Source organism: Exophiala oligosperma, assembly GCF_000835515.1.
Source record: "Exophiala oligosperma strain CBS 72588 unplaced genomic scaffold supercont1.5, whole genome shotgun sequence".
Lineage (NCBI taxonomy): Eukaryota > Fungi > Ascomycota > Eurotiomycetes > Chaetothyriales > Herpotrichiellaceae > Exophiala > Exophiala oligosperma.
Window position 1 is genome coordinate 415,610 of NW_015622822.1, and position 17,809 is coordinate 433,418.

Below are 17,809 nucleotides of genomic sequence, written 5' to 3' on the forward strand. Positions count from 1 at the left end.
ACAAGCAAACTCCGGCCCTGCGGTCCATATACCCTGGTTCCCTTGTACATGCAGAGTCCGGTCCGGCGGTCCGTATACCCTGGTCCATATCAGGCCAAGAGGTAAACTTTATGTGCCTACAAATACTCTGTCGGACACCCAACCCCCAAAGCCCCTCGACAACCCCTCTCGAGGCCTTCTTTTCTCATCGCCACATTTCCCAGGGAACAAAACGCACATCGCAAAAAGGTTCCATCGACCTAAATAGACTGCAGCATCTCGCCATGGTGTCTTTCACCCTCGATGACCGACAAGAGGCTCTCGTCCAGGAAGTTCGTGCAATAGGCAAAAATGTTCTCAGTGGGGCATACGATGTCTATTCGAAACATCTAGACCAGCGCTCAAGATTCCGTGCTACACAGCCTTATTATGAAAGGGCGATCAAAGCTGGTCTGCTGCAGCTACTGATCCCTGCAGCAGTTGGCGGTAAGTCCCAGTCATTCTTGGACAGTGCCATCGTCCTCGAGGAATTGCACGGTCTCGACTCCAGCATCATGATTCACACAGTCGGTACTGCTCTTGGCCTACTGCCACTGATATTGGCCGGGACTTCGGAGCAAAAGGAAAGATACCTGGAACCATTCCTCAGTGGCGAGGGCGCTCCCCTTGCCAGCCTCGCGCATTCCGAACCTCAGGGCACCGCCAATTTTTTGGAACGAGGGGGGAAGGGTCTCGGGATGACTGCGAGAAAAGCGGGTGATTTTTATCTCGTCAACGGCGAGAAGGTGCCTACCCCTACCCCTATTTTCTTTTTTGAGATGTCGTGACTCAATGATGATACAGCTCTGGACAACCAATCTCGCGGGCTGGGATGACAAGGGAGCAACACTAACCTGCCTTTGCGTCCGATACTCTGAAGATGGCGGACCCGAGAAGCCTGATGTTGACCCCGCGGATAATGTCATGATCCTGGCCGTCACCCGAGAGATTGTCGCTCAAAATGATCCCGAAGCCTTCAAGGTCCTACAAGAGCCAGACCTGATGGGTCACACGGGAGCAAGCGGTCCACACACGAGATACACCAACTTCAAGGTGCCTCTGGACGCCGTACTGTTTGGCCCCGGGGAGGCAACCCCCGTGATCGAACAAGCCTTTGGCGTCACCGCCGCGCTCGTAGGGGCCATGGCTGTGGGTACCATGCGCGCCGCCTTTGAGAGAGCACTGGAATTTGCCAGACGGGACAATCGCGGTGGATCGGTACCAATCATCCAAAGGCAAAGCCCGGCAGACCTCTTGATCGATGCCAAGATCAAAATCGACACCTCGCGCATGATTGTGTGGAAGGCTGTCGACGCCCTTGAAAATGGCCCTGGCTCGGCCAGTGAACGCTTCGAAACATGCTTGGAAGCCAAGATTTACCCCAGCGACTCGGCAATATCTTGCGTGTGGGACTGCATGCAGGTTGTGGGAATGTACGTCCTTTCATTGCGCTGTTGCTCTGTTCATAGAGCACGATGAATGATGCGAATAAAACTGACCCCCTTTGGACAGGACTTCGTACGCACAAGACGCTGTCTTTCCACGCCTTCTTAACGACGCCGCGGTCTTCTCATTATTCGACGGAGGCAACGTCGGCATCCGACGACGCCAGTTTCAAAGGCTTCTGGCTTCCAAGGACTACCAGCCCTGGGCCAATACTTTTCGGGACTGATTGTAAGCCTACGGCGGAGACTGTGGGTCGGCAATACCATAGCAATCAAACGAGTCCAAAGTCTGCTGCTTGACTTACCCGACTCAACTTAGCTATATCTTGTACCTGGTAGCTAAATAATGAAAGTCATCAGCTGCTCCGCGGCCAGGGAGATCACGCCGGGTCTGAAGTCCCAGATATTGGGCAACCCCGACTCAATCTACTTGCATGCGGTGATGATCTCATACTCATCGTCCATGTTGGATGGGCGGCGATGGTACATCGTATGCCGACTGAAGGCCTGCTGCGTCCGTTCTCTTCCTAGGGGTTTGCAGTCATAGTTAGGGCAGGCCGACCAGCTCTCACTTCAAACGGGTCTTCTGGCTCAGTCGAGGGCAACGGGATGGCCGTCATACTGGTGTTTGGCGATGCTGTTTGCAGAGAGGACAAGAGAATGATAACGACAGCGCCCAACAAGCAAGAGTTGAAGTCCAACCGATAAGGATCTAAGGATCCACTAATTAGTACCAAGGCCAGCCCTGTGGAAGGAGAAAGATCATGGAAAATAATTCGGTGTGTATCTTGGTGTAGTGACGACGTGCGAAAAGAGGAGAGAACTAAGAAAACCTTGGACCATCGGGCCAGAGTACAGTAGGATAAGGTACCTTAAGGCATCCATTTTGGAGGCGGTATCTTGGTATCTCGGTATCTCGTTGTTGGTTAGAGCCCTCTTAAGTGTTACGAACCAGGCCACTTGGAGGTCAAGCGAGTGAGCGTGGCGGCACGAAGCATCAAACATGCCAAGCCCGTGACAAACATTTCTACATTGGGAACTTTTCAAAGTCGCGAGCTTTGAACCCCTGTGCTCGTCGTTGTCGAAAGAACAAATAATACCGACGGCGTTCTGGGCGGGCCTTTCTGCTACACATATTCGACACAGACCGTGATCTTCGGGTCTGTCATTTTCGCCTCTTTCCCATTTTCTTTTCCCTTCACCAAACCAGACTGCCCAGCATGATCTGCTCCTCTTGCCGGCGCAGCTTTCTCACCCGACTGCGGTCCGTCCACGTACAACCACAACACTCACTGTACACACCACAACTCTCCTCGATACGTTCCGTGGCAACGGTAGCTTCGACTCCGAACGCAGCACCTCCTCAAGCCCCGTCATCGATTTCCATAGACGGCGCCAGCAACCCGACACAGTCCTCCAACACAGCCGGCAGATCCCAGCCGCTGTCCGAACCGCACACGCCCTCTACGTCGAGCGCAAAGTCCGGGACAGGACCATCGTCGACGCAAGGGGTGGCGTCCAAGAAGCCCGCGAGACCCAAAAGTTCTGTTGCTGGCGGCGCGGAGCTCAAGGGTCTCGGGTACACCAAGGCCCAACCGAAGATCATGGCACTGGAAGACGACGAGTACCCGGACTGGTTGTGGACACTGCTGGACGACAAGAAGATGGCTCCAGGTGAAACGGTCGATGTGTCAGGTGAGCAAACAAATGCACTCGTCCCCCCCGACTCCCGTGGCCCGGTGTATCGAAAAACAATCATCCGTGACAAGATTTCAAGAGAACCCAACCGAAAGTCTAACTGCTCTTCACAGCAATGACCAAGAAGCAAAGGGCCCGGTACGAAAAGAAACAAGCCCGCCTTCTCGAGTCCATTCCCAAGACCATCCCCGTACACGAACAGAGCAAAGACATCACGGGCCCCGAAGACGATGCCGTGACGAGTCTTGAGCGACGGCACGAGATTACAAAATCCGCCCGCGCCGCTCGAAGAAGGGGGATCCGGGAGAGCAACTTTTTGAAATCAATGTAACATTATTGTTGTTAGCATATTATTCATCTTTTGTTGTATCATCTCTCGGGAAGCACTACTTGATCATCGAACGGCCTCTTTTTCGAAATCGCCTCTTTGTGTAGGGTGCACCGAAGTTGTGGCGCCGGCATGGCACGGGGATCATTGGAAAGATGGAGAAAATGGATGGTGCATAGTAAAGGAGAAATGAAAGAGGTTGTGAGGCAAAAGCGCCCACCCCCGAGTGCAGACAGAAGGAGAGCAAAGGGGACTTTGCACCAAATCCTAGCTCAATGCATGACCGAGAACCCAAAGCATACAAGTCCTCACCGCGCTCGTTCTTGAAGACTCGAGAAGTACACGGAAGTTTATCCCATCGTGTATTGAGGCCCTGACTTGAAAATCATACGTAAATCAAACGAGAGAAAGGGCTCAGTCAACCACAATTGTATTATCGCCCCATTCCCCCTTCCTTCCTTCCTCCCCCTCTCAGGACAAGCAGGTCTCTGGAACTCGACGCTCTCGTCTGATATATGTGCTGATCTAGGGTAGGTAGGTACTCGCACAGAGAGTTCTCCATACTCTGGGGATAAACAATCATGTCAGTCAGACTTTGGCAACCCCAGCACCAGCACCAGCAAACCCGTGCCACACCACACCACACAAAAGAAAAGCACCGCGTCACAACCATTTCCCATGCTCATGCGTATGTTGATATTCAAGTTTGTTTCATTGTTCGTGTATCGTGCGTTTCGGAAATCCTTCGCATATACCATATCGCATCAAACCAGTCGTCCAAGCCAAACAAAAAGAAAAAGCACGTTGGTGATGTAGAAAAAGAAAATAACAGAGGCAATAACTCTCTGCCATGCCATAAAAAGGGGTATCAATCAATCATATCCAGCATCAGCATATCCATGTTCATCCGTCATCGTCCCGCAATTAGTTTGTTGCTGGTTTTCCCCATGCCCATTTATTCATGAATATAAATGCTCGTCTTCCTTTCTTTCCTTGGTACCACATTTTTCTGGTACTCTCGAGAACTCACTATAACGCCTGGTCAAGGAGAACACAAAGAGAGAGAGAGAGAGAGAGAGAAGTGTCATGATCCTGCGCTCACAGGGGCTGTTAAGCGCTGATACTGCTCGCCGCCGATGTCCACCTAAGTCGCCTCAGACCAGAGCCGGTGCCACGCATGGCTTCCCGGTTGCAGCTACCGCCTGTGAGGCCGATTTCGCCTTCGAATCTGCCGACTTCACGACCCCAAGCGTAACCAGCACTGAAGCTGATGGCCGAAAAGACGAGGACGACGCCGGCCGATATCATCCACGAAGCCAGGGTCGGGCTGATGAGTTCCTCGCCAGAAACGGCTGCTTTGGTAGGCCGCACCTTCTTGGAGTGACGCTCTTTGCTGGATTCTCTGGACTTTCGTTTCGTTTGTTTGGGCGACGAAGTCCTCTTGGGTCGAGGCCTGGATGGACCGTCAATCTCGGATTCTGCCACCAACCGCAAGGATGTTGGCTGGGCAGAAGGCCGGGAAGTTGGTGCTGCGGGTCGTGGTTCGGGGCCTCCTTTGGGCCGTACTGCAGCAGCGCATGACAGCAAGGTTGTCAAGGATGCTCTCAAGGCCGCGTCATGGTCTGGTTGGTAAGAAGAAGTGTAGGTCCGCTGACGGGTTTGGGTCTGTCGTTGATAACTTCGTTGAGTGATGGTCCGTTCATTCGATGGACGGTCTTCTGTAGACGCCGGCACAGGAGGGAAGTACGAGTCTGGGATAGTTCGCGGCTGGGATGAAGGAGGATGACTGAAGGCGTTTGGCTGAGGTGTGAATGGCTTGTCCATTGTGCCCACACCTAGTGCTGTCGAGGTATCATCATCATCGGCAGCCTCGTCTTGAGAGATATCCTCATTTGAACTACTCAGAACCCGATCACTGTCACTCTCACTTTCTTCGTATTCATCTTGACTGCTTCCCGCAGTGCTTGTCGCTCGTGGCTGAGAAGTGTTGAGGTGTGATGAAGCGTGGCGCTGACGAGACAGCCGTTCATCTCGAGGCAGGACCTGGAGACCGGTGGTGATTATATCGTTACTTGTGGACGACAAGGAAGAGGATGAGGGACGCGATGAGATCTCGATCCAGGAGTCTGGTGAAATGTCAGCGCTTGATTCCATTCTCAATGTTAGACGCCGTTGACCTTCTGAGTGCAAGCCTCGGATACGTGACGATGGCATGGAAGGATTGTCTGTGCCTGCAGGAAGGCGATTGTCGCGCTCCTCTTTCGGCAGCCCGAAAAGTTCGTTCTCGACTGGCCGCATTGTGTCCTCTTTGTTCATGCGAATCGCTTGTTGGGGTTGGAGTATTGAGTGAGCCGGTCAGTCTATAATGCCGAGGGGGAGGATTGGGTTGGTCTCGAGAGAGCGCGCAGTTATCCTACACTGAGACGTAATCTTGCTCGGGTTGGAAAGCGATGGGATTAGGAGGCCACCGAGGTCGGACGTGCCCAAAATGGTCGACCAGGCCAGGACTTTGTTGAGGAGATAGCGAGGATAGCGAGGATGGTAGTGGCTTGGGTCTCACCGACTGACGCTGTCAAGTGGTGGGGGTTGATGTGATGGTGGGCTTACTCGTACTCGTCTGCGCATGCGCCACGGGTTGATTGAGATGCGAATCGGCGCGGGGCAAGTCAGCGATGATGGAATCCGATTGACGATTGAACTGAGTTCTTTGCTGCGAACACGAGGAGACGATGGCTTCTCTATCGCTTATCCGTAGAGAGATTGATTAAAAGATGAGAAGTAGACAGGTTGTACAATATGTCATACTCCTGGTTGAGTTGCTGCAAGGAAGGGATGAGCCCGTGCGGAAAAGCCAACTTGCTCGTGCCTACAGTACAGAGTACACTACAGTGCCTACAATATTTAGATCACCACCCACGCTATCCGTATCCGTAGTCGGCAGAGATGCATGCCAGGGCAAGGGAGGAGGAACAGGGAATGCGGATCATGCCCACACAGACACTTCTCCCTCTTCTCCCAATGTTGCATGGCGGCAGCTGATTGAGCACAGACTCCCAGCGACACCGCCAATTGCATCAGCTGTCACGGACTCGATGACCACAAAGTGCATCACGCGGCATGTTGTGGTTGGGCGCAGTCAGTTGAAGGCCACCGGGGGATGTGTCTCTATGTCACTCCCTTATTCTCTGTATTGTACGAATATCAGAGAGTACAGTACCGGAGGTTTCGATAACTCGTATTCGGGTATCCGTACCATCCCGCCATCTGCAGGTAGTCATCTATTCGTCTGGACGAGGCGGTGACCATAGGAAGAGGTACTCGTACTGCCCCTGTAGTCTACGGATATGGTATGGAGTAGCCAAGTACGAAATAGGGTGCCCGATTTCGCTGCTGACGTTCCTGTGGCCCCGACGGAGCCCCATACCTAAACTATTCCTATACGAGTACAATTTGATCATGTATTCAAAAACATCGAACAAAGAAGATTAAAGAGCGACATCAATGTGAATTGCATATGAAAATTACAACAAAAGGACCAACTTTTTTTGTTCGTAAAGCATATTTACCTTGCAACTCCCCAGCCGATACAATGGAAAATGATCAGACTCGACGTCGAATCCAATCAGTCATTCGAGTACGGAGTAGTGCCCATGGGTATCCTGCAGACAATGAACGTCGATAGTCGATACAACACCACTGATCTAATGCGATCAACTTAGAAGGTGACCTTGGTGCCAGAGAAGTCTCCGAAGCCGCCACGGTTGTAGCTACCACCACGACCGCCTCGAGCACCACCACGACCACCTCGTCCGCCACGACCGCCGAAGTCACCGCGACCACCGCCACGACCTCCACGTCCTCCGAAGCCGCCACGGCCACCACCACGACCGCCGAATCCACCACGAGCAGGAGAATCATTTTGTTGGCGAGGTTGGCTGTAGTCAAGACGGACGGGTCGGCTCTTGATGTAGCCACCTTGCATAGCCTCGAGAGCAGCTTGAGCTTCTTCGATCGAAGCAAAGGTGACGTAGCCAAAGCCCTTGGGAGCACCGGTCTCACGATCAGTAGGGAGACGGATGCCTAGGACAGTGCCATGAGGACCGAAAGCGTCGGTGACATCCTCCTGAGTGCAGTCGAAAGAGAGGTTGCCGAGGAAGAGAGTGTCCGAAGGTTCACTGACTTGGTCACCATAAGACTTGCGTCGGTTGTCTTGCTTCTGGCCAGCGTCAGGACGAGCGTTGGCAAAGTCAACGTTTAAGGCACGACCGTCGAGATCAGCACCATGCTTCTCAGTCTGAGCCTTAGCGGCGTCGGCAGCATTGACGAATTCAACATAGCCAAATCTATAGCACGTTAGTCTGTGCACACAAAATTGAAGTAGAAGTGTGTCTCACCCTTTGGATCGGCCAGTCTGGCGGTCAGTCATCAAACGAACACCGCTGAGCTCGCCAAAGGACTCAAACTCGGAGCGGAGCCATTCCTCATCGACATTCCATGAGAGGTTACCGACGAACAAGTTGGGACTGTTGGTGTTTGCGTCGGTGGTCTCAACCTTGGTCTTCTTAGCGGCAGGCGACTCGGTGTCCTCGGCCTTGCGCTTGGCAGACTTCTTCTCAACCTCCTCTTCTTCATCGCTCTCGTCCTCAGAAGACTCGTCACTGCCCTCTTCGCTTCCACTGGAAGCATCACTGTCTTCCTCATCGCTGTCCTCGGACTCGGCCTTGGCAGGCTTGGTACCGTTTGTCTTAGGAGCAGCTTCTTCCTCTTCGTCACTTTCTTCTTCAGAAGACTCGTCACTGTCGTCAGAGTCCTCAGCAGCCTTCACGGCGGCTTTGGCAGAGCCATTGGTCTTGGGAGCCTCGTCTTCGGAGTCGGACTCTTCAGAAGCAGACTCGTCGCTGGACTCTTCATCGCTGGAAGCATCCTTGGGGGCGACCTTAGCTCCGTTGGTCTTCTTGGTCTTCTTGGTCTCGACTTCAGACTCGGATTCGCTTTCTTCTTCAGAAGCGGATTCTTCTGACTCGCTGTCTTCCTCCTCCTCGTCGGAGCTAGACTCTGGTGTTGGCTCCTTGACTGGAACCTTCTTGGATCTCTTGTCCTCTTTAGCGGCAACCTTCTTAGCGATCTCCTTGCTCTTGCTCTTGTCGCTTTGAGCGGGCTTGGTGACAGCGGCACCCTTGACCTTGCTCAAGACATCGGATTTGGAGGCCTTGGCGCCGGGCGCTGACTTTGACTTGGTTGATTTGGACATGATGATGATGAAACTTGTTGAGGTTAGTAAAGTAGTTGATGAGACAAGAATTTTGTGCAAACCTGAAACCCTCGGTAATGAGTTCGTCCCTCGAAACCTCTGTGCAATACGGCAAAAATGTTACTTGTGTGATAAAACCCTCAACCCACAAAGTGAATCAGAGCCCTCGACCTCAAGAGTCAAATGTGTTGGCAAATGACTGGCAGAAAAGATCTTCTGCTAAGCGCGCAAGCCCTCGAGATGGAAAGTCGGACGGGGAACCTGGTCAGCAGGAATAGACAAGCAAGACCTGCAACAAATGTTTGGACTGCCCTCGGTATCAAAACCCACAGAGCCCTCGATAGACCTCAAGATGATGCCCTCGATAAGATGCCAACTATGGAATACGGAGATGGAAAAAGTAGTTGAAGAGGATGAAAAAAAATCTCTGGTGAGAAATGGCGGAGAAGGGTCTTCTCTTATGGACAGCCAGAAATTTGGAAAAATTTCACCTTATCTTAGCGTCCTCTTATCGGTGGAGAGGCAGCGAATGTTGAGTGGCTGGGATTATTGCACTACAGCGTACTTTTAGTTCACCGTATCATCCCATTGGGCGGAACATTGGAATCGTAGCGTAGTTAGCATACGATTGCATATACGGCCTCTCTGAGATTTTGGAGCTTCACTCTGACAGTTCCCTACATATCCACGCAATGTCGAGCCCTGCTAACGCCCATAGACCTCGTAAGAAGAGGAAGCAACCCCCTCTAACTCGGAGCGCAACAATTATAGACATTGTCAAGTTCACCTCAGAAGACAATGTCGTCGCCCCTGAGTTTCCTCTCGTGGCATTCCTATGGCCAGCTCGAGGCACGACATCTCAATGGGTCCTCCTACCTTTGATCCTCATGATCGTTGGACTCTTCAGATGGAGTGTCGGTCTATGGGGTCATTCAGGCTACCAACAGCCTCCCATGCACGGAGACTTCGAAGCTCAACGGCACTGGATGGAAATCACCACACATCTACCAGTTTCAAAATGGTATTTCTACGACCTGCCATACTGGGGACTTGACTATCCACCTTTGACAGCATATCATAGTTGGCTATGTGGCAAGATGTAAGTGTCTTGATGGAGTATTTTGCGCTGCACGAGGTCGAGCTAACGAACAAAGTGGCTCGTTGTTCAGTCAAGACTGGTTCGCTCTCGATGCGTCTCGTGGACTGGAATCTGAGGATCTCAAGGTCTTCATGCGCGCGACAGTCATCGTTTCCGAATATCTCGTCTATGTCCCGGCATTGGTCATATTTCTTCGTCGCTTCAGCCGAGCTCAAAGAGTGGGAACCACCGCATCGTCAATCGCCCTCGTCGCCATCCTAATGCAGCCAGCCACAATCCTGATCGACCATGGCCACTTCCAGTATAACACAGTCATGCTCGGCTTCGTAGTGGCATCTCTGTCCAGTATCTACGCAAGCAGACCTCTGTGGGCGTGCATCTTCTTCGTCGCGGCTTTAGGATTCAAGCAGATGGCTCTATACTATTCACCAGTAATTTTTGCTTACCTGCTCGGATCATGCTTCACACCTTCAATCCGACTAGGTCGACTGATCTTGATCGGACTGATCACGATCCTCGCTTTCGCAGTCCTCTTTGCACCTTTATTGCTGGGTTCGTTGTATGACAGTTCCTACACGACCGTCCCGTCCGGATCATTTCCCCCACCGCCACTGTTGGTCGGCCTCAAAGTCCCAACCGACCCCGATAACCCCTTGGGCATGATCCTTCTTCAGCTCACCCAAGTCGTCCACCGCATGTTCCCGTTCGCCCGTGGTCTCTTTGAAGACAAGGTTGCCAATTTCTGGTGCTTCGCCAACACCTTCTACAAACTCCGCAAGCTCGAAGGAGTCGTCGAACTCTCTCGCCTTTCGGCCATGGCGACACTCGCGTCCATCCTCGGGCCCATGCTCGTCATCGGCGCTGTCCCTAAAAAGTCACTCCTCCCATACGCCCTCGCAGCTTCGGCGTGGGGGTTCTTTCTGTTCTCATTCCAGGTCCACGAAAAGTCGGTCCTGCTTCCTTTACTCCCCATGACGCTCTTACTCGCCGGGAAGCAAGGTCTGAGCAAGGAATACCGAGCATGGATCGGTTGGGCGAACATACTGGGGATGTGGACCATGTACCCTTTGCTCAAGAGGGACGGTCTGCGAACGCCGTACGTCGTCATGACCCTTTTGTGGTCCTACTTGCTCGGACTCCCACCAACCAGCGTGAACGCGTATTACGACCCGGATCGACCGAACGTGCCCGGTCGCCCTCTCGCGGCGGACGAACTGCGCACGCCGACCAAGATTCTGCATTTTCAAACCTACATTGTCATGGCCTTCTGGCACCTCCTCGCCGCTTTCGCTTCGCCACCGGAAGACAAGCCCGATTTGTGGGTGGTGGTCAACTCTTGCGTTGGCGCTGTTGCGTTCGGGATATGTTACCTCTGGTGTTTTTGGAAATTGATTAGTGAGAGTGGTTTGCTCGACGGTCATTTACCCGAGAAACAAGAAGCGGCAGCAGAGACACAGGCTTCGTCATTGTCGTCGCCGTCTCCGTCCCGAGAGCAGCGATCTGCCACACCACAAAAGAAGAACAAGTGAGAAAGGGAAACCAGAGACTTGTTTGAAGTGGAAGGTTATGTTTTGGAGTAGTTAATCTTTTAAATTTGTACATAGAAGCACGAAAAAGTTCAATTCATAATCCTTGTCCTAGTCATCATATAGCCTCCATTCTTTCTGGTCCCCGGTTCCAATTCATTTCAATCATCACATCTCGTCACATTGTACATAGTACATATACCTTCGTCGGGGGTTCTTGTCTTGTCTCGTCTCAAGCATAATTGACAACGCCCTTGACGGCCCAAATCTCACCGTTGCCTACCCGTCCGACGACACCGTCGACCTCGAGACGTCCGGGCATGATGACCTTATGACCGTCTTGTTGCTCCCACCACAATTCCTGCCCGCCCAGGGTCTTGATCTTGTTGGCATGGCCCTCCTTCCACGGGCTCGTCGGCACGACGTGCTCTTCCACGAACCGCGCCAGGTTCTGAGCGGCCTTGTCCTCGTTCCGGGCTGCGCTGACGCCGGAGTCGTCGCCGGGTCGGTCCTCCCACGGTTTCCGCGGCAAGGCCTGCATGGCGCTGTTGAGCGGGGCGAGGAGGGTCGTGTTGTCCGAAGGTTTGGTCGACTCCAGCCGTCCCGTCACTGAGGAGATGTCGCGGGTGAGGGAGGCAAAGATGTTGATCTTGCGGGTTTGAGGGAGGATGTCGGAGATGGATAGCGTAGAGTCGCTCGGGTCGCCACTGTCGCCTGTGGAGGGAGGATCCTCGGGCGGCTGAAAGGGCCCTGGGTTCATTGGGATTTGTTGTTGTTGTGGTGAGACTTGGACCTGATGATCTTGGGTTTGGAGGTCGCGGAAGAGGTTGAATGGAGAGATGGCGGCGGATAGGGTGAGTGACGAGAAGAAACTGGCTATGAGGATCGTGCGCCGCATTGTTCGTGTATACTGATCAGAAAGTGTGAGGAGTGTGGTTCTTGGGAAGGGTGACTGAGATGGATGAAGAAGTACAAAAAGGCAGAGCCTGCGCAAAAGGTGGAAAAGTGGGAGTGAAAGTGACGTCGCCTTCGTCGCACTTTAACGTTGTCGTGATGGTTGCAACAACACCTTCGGCGGCTGCGTTTTTGAGCCTTGACCCCGAGACCTCTTTTTGAAACGCCGTCGACTACCTACAAGTCTGTTCGTAGCTGATTTCATACTGATCATGTCGCTATCACAAATACTCGGATCAAGACTCATTTTATTGTCCTTCCATACAAAAATTATTTCCCAACATTCAACCCTCACTCTAACATGCCGCTTCCACGTCGAAAGAGATCCCCAGTCCTGGTCTAGCGAAATCAAAGCCAATGCTCGAGCGAGCTCTGACCCTGGAACGTGGAGCTGTCCCTGGTTTCATTCTCGAGAATTATGGACTCCTACTTCTAATCCTGGATCATTTGTTTCGAATACGATCCGATCCAAGAAAAAGAGAGAATGTTGCTTGTTATCAACGATCCTTCTGAGAACATCACCACACTCAGTTGCAATTTCGAATGGCTTAATGTTTTCCTAGTCTAGGCAGCGCTAAATGTCTTTTTGTTCCGTATCATTTGCCATAATGACTTGATTATTCAAGACTAGACAACGCTGCTCGCAGAAGATATAAAGATCGTGTTTTGTTCAAGACTCACTTCTGACGTCTTTGGCGGTTATGAAGGGAGCAGAATGGTTGATGTGTAGGGCTTCGCACTTTGTTGTTCATCTAATGAGATAGAATCATACATGTTGTAGAGATAAAGACAGGGGCGACCAAGCTGCGAATGTCAACGAGAGGTTACTGGCGAAAGAGGACCGTCGATAGAGAGATCACAGAAGAGTTGCGAGTGTCATAGCGTGAGCCGTGAAAGAGTCTCTACGTGCAAGTAGTACTGTACTTCTAGAAGAGTTGAGTGCACCATGTGCTTCCCCCACAGATATCCGGCCACCATTGTCGAGGTTGTGACGTCTCAGCTCGTTTCAACATCAATTATTGTCGAGAATGAGACTGCTGTGAACTTTCACGCCAAGTCTGTGTAGAAGGAAACTGCTTTCCCTTTCATGTTGGAGGTTATGCATCGAGACTCGCAGCAATCCTCGCCGGTAATTTACATCTGGAATGCAGACGCTCGACAACCTTGCGCGCACCTCTGAGATCATGATGTCAATGAAATACTAAGCCAAATCAAGAGATCCTAGTATCTCGCTTTTGAAATTTGGATTTATAATTTAATCGTGATTGGTGATATTATATATAGAGAAGATTCGTTTTGCTATATACAGAACCCAGATTGTTCCCACAGCATTTTCTTTTGGCTCCTTTCAATATTATTTTGTTTCTAGCTTGCAGGGATATACCACTTATCCGAGGACTTCTCACACTCTATTGCGATTGCCTCAAGAGGACTAAAAAAAGTTACGCCTGCGCGCCCCGGGTGGCGCCGACGTCATCGCTGGCTGTACAGAGACGTTTCTTGGGGGGTGAGGACGGCCCTCGCCAAGGTGGTAGGAGGAGTTGTGTCAGAGGAGGATGTCTTTTCAATGGGAGTTGCGAGGCGGATAGGCAGGAGTAATGATGATGGCGGCGGCGGTTGATGATGTTATCGTTACTATTGCTATTGTTATTGCTACTCTTCTTTGTCGTGGACTGATAGAGTCTTTTCAAGACTCAAAAGTGACTCGAATTGAGCTACCAAGGCATTTCTTGCGTAGGGGAAGGGCGGTCGCCAACTTCCTTTCTCGAGCTTGGAGGAGGACCACTGGGTGCTTTTGACATTAGGATTGGACGTAGAGGTGAGGTCTTTAGTCCTCGCAGGCGCTAGGCCACTCGGGGTCCTTAAGGATCATTCAGTATCTCTTTCTATGTTAGCTAACACATTGCGCTTTGGGCGGTCGTCATGATCTACCGGTCAGCCAGTTTGATGAAGTTCATCAACAACAAACCGAGTACCTCATCTATGGTTGGCAGATAGTATCTACTCACCCCATTTTTGCATTGAACAGCAGAGGGTGCTGCCAAGGGTGCTCTGATTGGTAGTTATCTATATCTACACAGGCATACAAACAATCAAGTTTTGCGAGAATTGATCTGTACGAGGGTCGAGCACTAAGCTGCCACACAGCCTTAAGGTTACGAGTGAACGAGGACCTCAACAGAACAGACATCGAAGCAACGCTGAGAGCATTGCAGCGCAGTCCAGGAAAGAGTCTCTACTTGCCAGGAGTATCTTTGAGTTCGAGGTTGTTGTTGTCGAGTTACAGACACGCCACGCCCTAAGTGCACCTGGTGCTCCCCGTCTACTCCTGTTCAAGAGACCTCTTTCATCTCATTGCTCAAAGCGTGATTTTCGTTATCAAAACCTAACTACTTCTAGTGCTCTGTTCATGGGACAAGCAACCTCAATTCTGATCAACAACATTCTTTAAAAGCCACTGTTGACTCTTCGAACCTCACTCGATTCTCCCACCACGCCATCGCAGACCGACTTGCACCCTACGAACAGGAGAAACAAGCAAAAGCAGTCTATCGAGTCTTCTGGTGAAGCAAGCAAATGGAAATATTGCAATCGTGTGGGAGGAAAGCATGGCACATAAGCAAAAGAGATGGCTTTAATGAAACGATCCAGCTGATCGATAACCAAATACATCCATCTCCTTGCCATAAGAAAATGAAAGTTCGCATCGGAGAAAATTCCGCATTCTCACGCCAGACTAATGGACCGCGAACAGGACGGCCCAGATCCCCCGCCTCACCTCGGCACATCCCCCATGCGACCCCCCTTTAGTTACCTTGTCTTGGCTTAGCAATTGGAAGATCTCCAGGTATTCGGTCGAGGCTGACCGGTGCATCTGGAGCCATTTCCGCACCTTTCTCTGGTGGCTGGCAAGCTCCAAAGTACTTACATCTACTCCGTAGGGACAGCGCCTTAAGCATCTTCATTATTTGGTCCGCCAGATTCAACAATGACCCATTCAAACACCCAGAGCCCCGAATTCGAGGAGTCCACATCAATCGGAAGAGACGGAGCTGCGGCAAAGTTACAGTATCGGCGCTCGCGGTACGCTGCGAGGGCGTGGTCAGTAACATCTCTCGAGTGTTCGCTGTTGCTATTGACCGCTGACACATCCCAGCAAAGAATGCAAACGCAGAAAGGTCAAGTGCTCAGGAGAGACACCATGCCACCACTGCAATCGCTCCGAGACAGATTGCGTATACACGAAGAAACCACCTACCCAAGCACAGCCCTCTCAGTGCGTTGGATCTTCTGACAGCGAGCATGTTGCAACATTCTGATATGACATAGAGAAATGGACGAACTTAGAGCACAGCTCAGCATCCTTCAACAACAGGTCAGCCTACTCGTGTCTCGAGAACCCCTGCCAACAAACGGTTCCACAACAGAAGCTCTCCCTATATCTGCCTTGTTATCGCCGCCCCCTTCGCTGCTACCAGCCTCGCATTTCCAAGGAAATCAATCGCCAATGTATCCCGAGAGTCTGGAGAGTGATGGGACAAAGACCTCGGCGTCGTTTGAATCAGCGGCCACGACATCACTTCCGGCCGCCAGTGCGATGGGCAATGCATGGGGAGAGTCTGCACCACCATCGGCTAGTAGGGCGGTGACATGTCATCCACTTCTTTCACTCTCCCAAGCCGAGGCAATGCGCCTGATCGATACCTACGACGACGAATGCGGATCGGTTTATCCGTTTATTGACATCGAAAGCCTTCGACATTTCGCAGCCCGGTTCTACCATAGCGTCAGCGCTTCAAATCAGGCTGCAAATTGGCGGCCCTACAAGCTGGATCAATCCTTAAGCAGACTTTTTAGCAACTTGGAGATGGTACTGGCGATTGCTTTAGTGATTGGAAGCCGTGGCTCAAATGCTCTCGGCTCAGCCTTGATGGACGAATTGGAGTCCGAAATCGATCATCGTCCTTCTGGTGTTGCTGCCGATATTCCTCTCATGGAGATTCTGACACTGATGGTACGTTCCTACGCAAATTGAGAGAGTCGCTACTGATCAAGATTCTTAAGAGCCTCTACCAGTTTTATCGAGACGAGGAGGTCCTCGCTTGGCGGACGATTGGCCTGGCTGCAAGAATCGCCCTCGAGAAAGGCTTTCACCTTCGAGACCCACCATTTGCTACCTTTACGAGTGCAGAAGATCGAGAAAGAGCAAACCGACTCTTTTGGAGCATCTACTGCTTGGACAGACGCTGGAGTTTTGGCACGGGACTTCCATTCGCCATACAAGAAGATGACATCGACCCTGGCCTTCCAGAGCCGGTATGTCGCTTGATGACCGGGCTGTTTCCGGTAGCGCTAACCTTTTATTTCACAGAACGATTCGCGTTCAGATATCTTTGCAAGCATGATCTCCTATTCACGGATCGGGTACAAAATCTTAAAGACCTCGACAATAGGAAAAAGTGATGAGACAGCTTTTCTCACGTACCAGGTGCTGCAGTGGTACGATTCCCTCGAGCCGGAACTGAGAGTCGATCGTAACGAGGATCTCGTTCTGGAAGGCCTTTCTCCTGCGCGCAATCGGCTCCGAATTCTCAACTGTCTGCGAAGGAATCAATTACGCATGCTCATCCACAGGACACTCCTCTTCACACCAGCCTCAATAACAGCGGCACCCAGCAGTGCGAGAACCGCTGTCGACCTCGCAAAGGACACCATCAACCTGCTGGACAGGTTGCGTACAACGTCTGCGGTCTACAGCTCCCATGCAGCCTGCTTCAACTACTTCCTGTATTCAGCCCTGACGGTGATCTTACTAGCCGTCTATCATGCCAAAGCCCAGTTCTACGAGTATTGTCGCGAAGAGTTCCACATGGCTCTCAATCTTATTGGAGGCGCATCCGCAAAGTCCAACATCGCCAGAAAGCTATGGAAGATGATCAAACATTTGAAGGTGATCGGTCCTGATACAGGTGTTCTTCCCCTTCCGTACATGGAGGCCCCGACCCATTCAGGTCACTCAAGAGAGGAGCGAGCTTCAAAGGAGAGGTCCGAGTCTGGCCTCGCCAGCAATGACGTAGACTTACACACCGCCCGTCTGATACCCAGCACAGGAGCGACGGCGGTGGCTGGAAATTCCATCGCCTACGAAGGGTCCGGTTTCTTCATGGGCGATTACGCCACTTTTAACGGAAGCATCTTGAGTTCGGAACTCTCGGACCTTTACCAAGCTATCGATCCCTCAAGATTCGGACAGATGGCAGCATCGCCACAACTCTTAACGGCCGAGCAACATTGGTCCCAGCCTCCGCCGTTCCAAGCCCCTCAAAACTTTCTTCCAAGTGCCAGGTCGGTGTTCTAGCATAATCGACATATGCTTCTGTCGCTCTAGAGCGACTCTTCCATTAGAAGAGCTGCTACTTGTTTTATGCAAAGAGAAATACTATGTAATCTTCACTTCTTCGGAGACTACCAAGTAGGCCTACTACTAGG

General features: G+C 51.7%; 7 protein-coding genes across 8 annotated transcripts; 4 read left to right on the top strand and 3 right to left on the bottom strand.

The window, feature by feature from the left end:
* Nucleotides 1-236: 236 nt before the first annotated feature.
* PV06_05537 (uncharacterized protein) lies at nt 237-1,736 on the top strand. Its single transcript, XM_016406554.1, has 3 exons — nt 237-764; nt 823-1,451; nt 1,531-1,736. Exons 1-3 carry the CDS (start codon nt 264-266, stop codon nt 1,688-1,690), a joined length of 1,290 nt encoding a protein of 429 aa, XP_016262158.1. The 5' UTR covers nt 237-263; the 3' UTR covers nt 1,691-1,736.
* Nucleotides 1,737-2,529: 793 nt separating this feature from the next.
* PV06_05538 (uncharacterized protein) lies at nt 2,530-3,912 on the top strand. Its single transcript, XM_016406555.1, has 2 exons — nt 2,530-3,158; nt 3,275-3,912. The coding sequence occupies exons 1-2, from the start codon at nt 2,684-2,686 to the stop codon at nt 3,490-3,492; spliced, it is 693 nt and encodes a 230-aa protein (XP_016262159.1). The 5' UTR covers nt 2,530-2,683; the 3' UTR covers nt 3,493-3,912.
* On the bottom strand, nt 3,693-6,326 carry PV06_05539. 2 transcript variants are annotated; one of them, XM_016406557.1, is made up of 2 exons: nt 5,667-6,326; nt 3,693-5,615 (listed from the first exon to the last, which is right to left on the bottom strand). In XM_016406557.1, the coding sequence occupies exons 1-2, from the start codon at nt 5,803-5,805 to the stop codon at nt 4,600-4,602; spliced, it is 1,155 nt and encodes a 384-aa protein (XP_016262161.1). In that variant the 5' UTR covers nt 5,806-6,326; the 3' UTR covers nt 3,693-4,599. The 2 variants fall into 2 exon arrangements, with proteins under 2 accessions (XP_016262161.1, XP_016262160.1); XM_016406556.1 differs by having other exon boundaries at nt 3,693-6,326.
* A 648-nt stretch (nt 6,327-6,974) lies between these two features.
* PV06_05540 (uncharacterized protein) lies at nt 6,975-9,191 on the bottom strand. The gene is made up of 3 exons (XM_016406558.1): nt 8,803-9,191; nt 7,884-8,753; nt 6,975-7,832 (listed from the first exon to the last, which is right to left on the bottom strand). Exons 2-3 carry the CDS (start codon nt 8,738-8,740, stop codon nt 7,205-7,207), a joined length of 1,485 nt encoding a protein of 494 aa, XP_016262162.1. The 5' UTR covers nt 8,741-8,753; nt 8,803-9,191; the 3' UTR covers nt 6,975-7,204.
* A 225-nt stretch (nt 9,192-9,416) lies between these two features.
* PV06_05541 (uncharacterized protein) lies at nt 9,417-11,368 on the top strand (the record flags this gene model as incomplete). Its single annotated transcript, XM_016406559.1, has 2 exons — nt 9,417-9,839; nt 9,895-11,368. The coding sequence occupies exons 1-2, from the start codon at nt 9,433-9,435 to the stop codon at nt 11,366-11,368; spliced, it is 1,881 nt and encodes a 626-aa protein (XP_016262163.1). The 5' UTR covers nt 9,417-9,432.
* A 21-nt stretch (nt 11,369-11,389) lies between these two features.
* On the bottom strand, nt 11,390-12,365 carry PV06_05542 (uncharacterized protein). The gene has a single exon (XM_016406560.1). It carries the CDS (start codon nt 12,261-12,263, stop codon nt 11,598-11,600), a length of 666 nt encoding a protein of 221 aa, XP_016262164.1. The 5' UTR covers nt 12,264-12,365; the 3' UTR covers nt 11,390-11,597.
* A 2,943-nt stretch (nt 12,366-15,308) lies between these two features.
* Nucleotides 15,309-17,678, top strand: PV06_05543 (uncharacterized protein; the record flags this gene model as incomplete). Its single annotated transcript, XM_016406561.1, has 5 exons — nt 15,309-15,421; nt 15,477-15,596; nt 15,650-16,334; nt 16,385-16,636; nt 16,692-17,678. The coding sequence occupies 5 exons, from the start codon at nt 15,309-15,311 to the stop codon at nt 17,676-17,678; spliced, it is 2,157 nt and encodes a 718-aa protein (XP_016262165.1).
* Between the last annotated feature and the right edge of the window lie 131 nt (nt 17,679-17,809).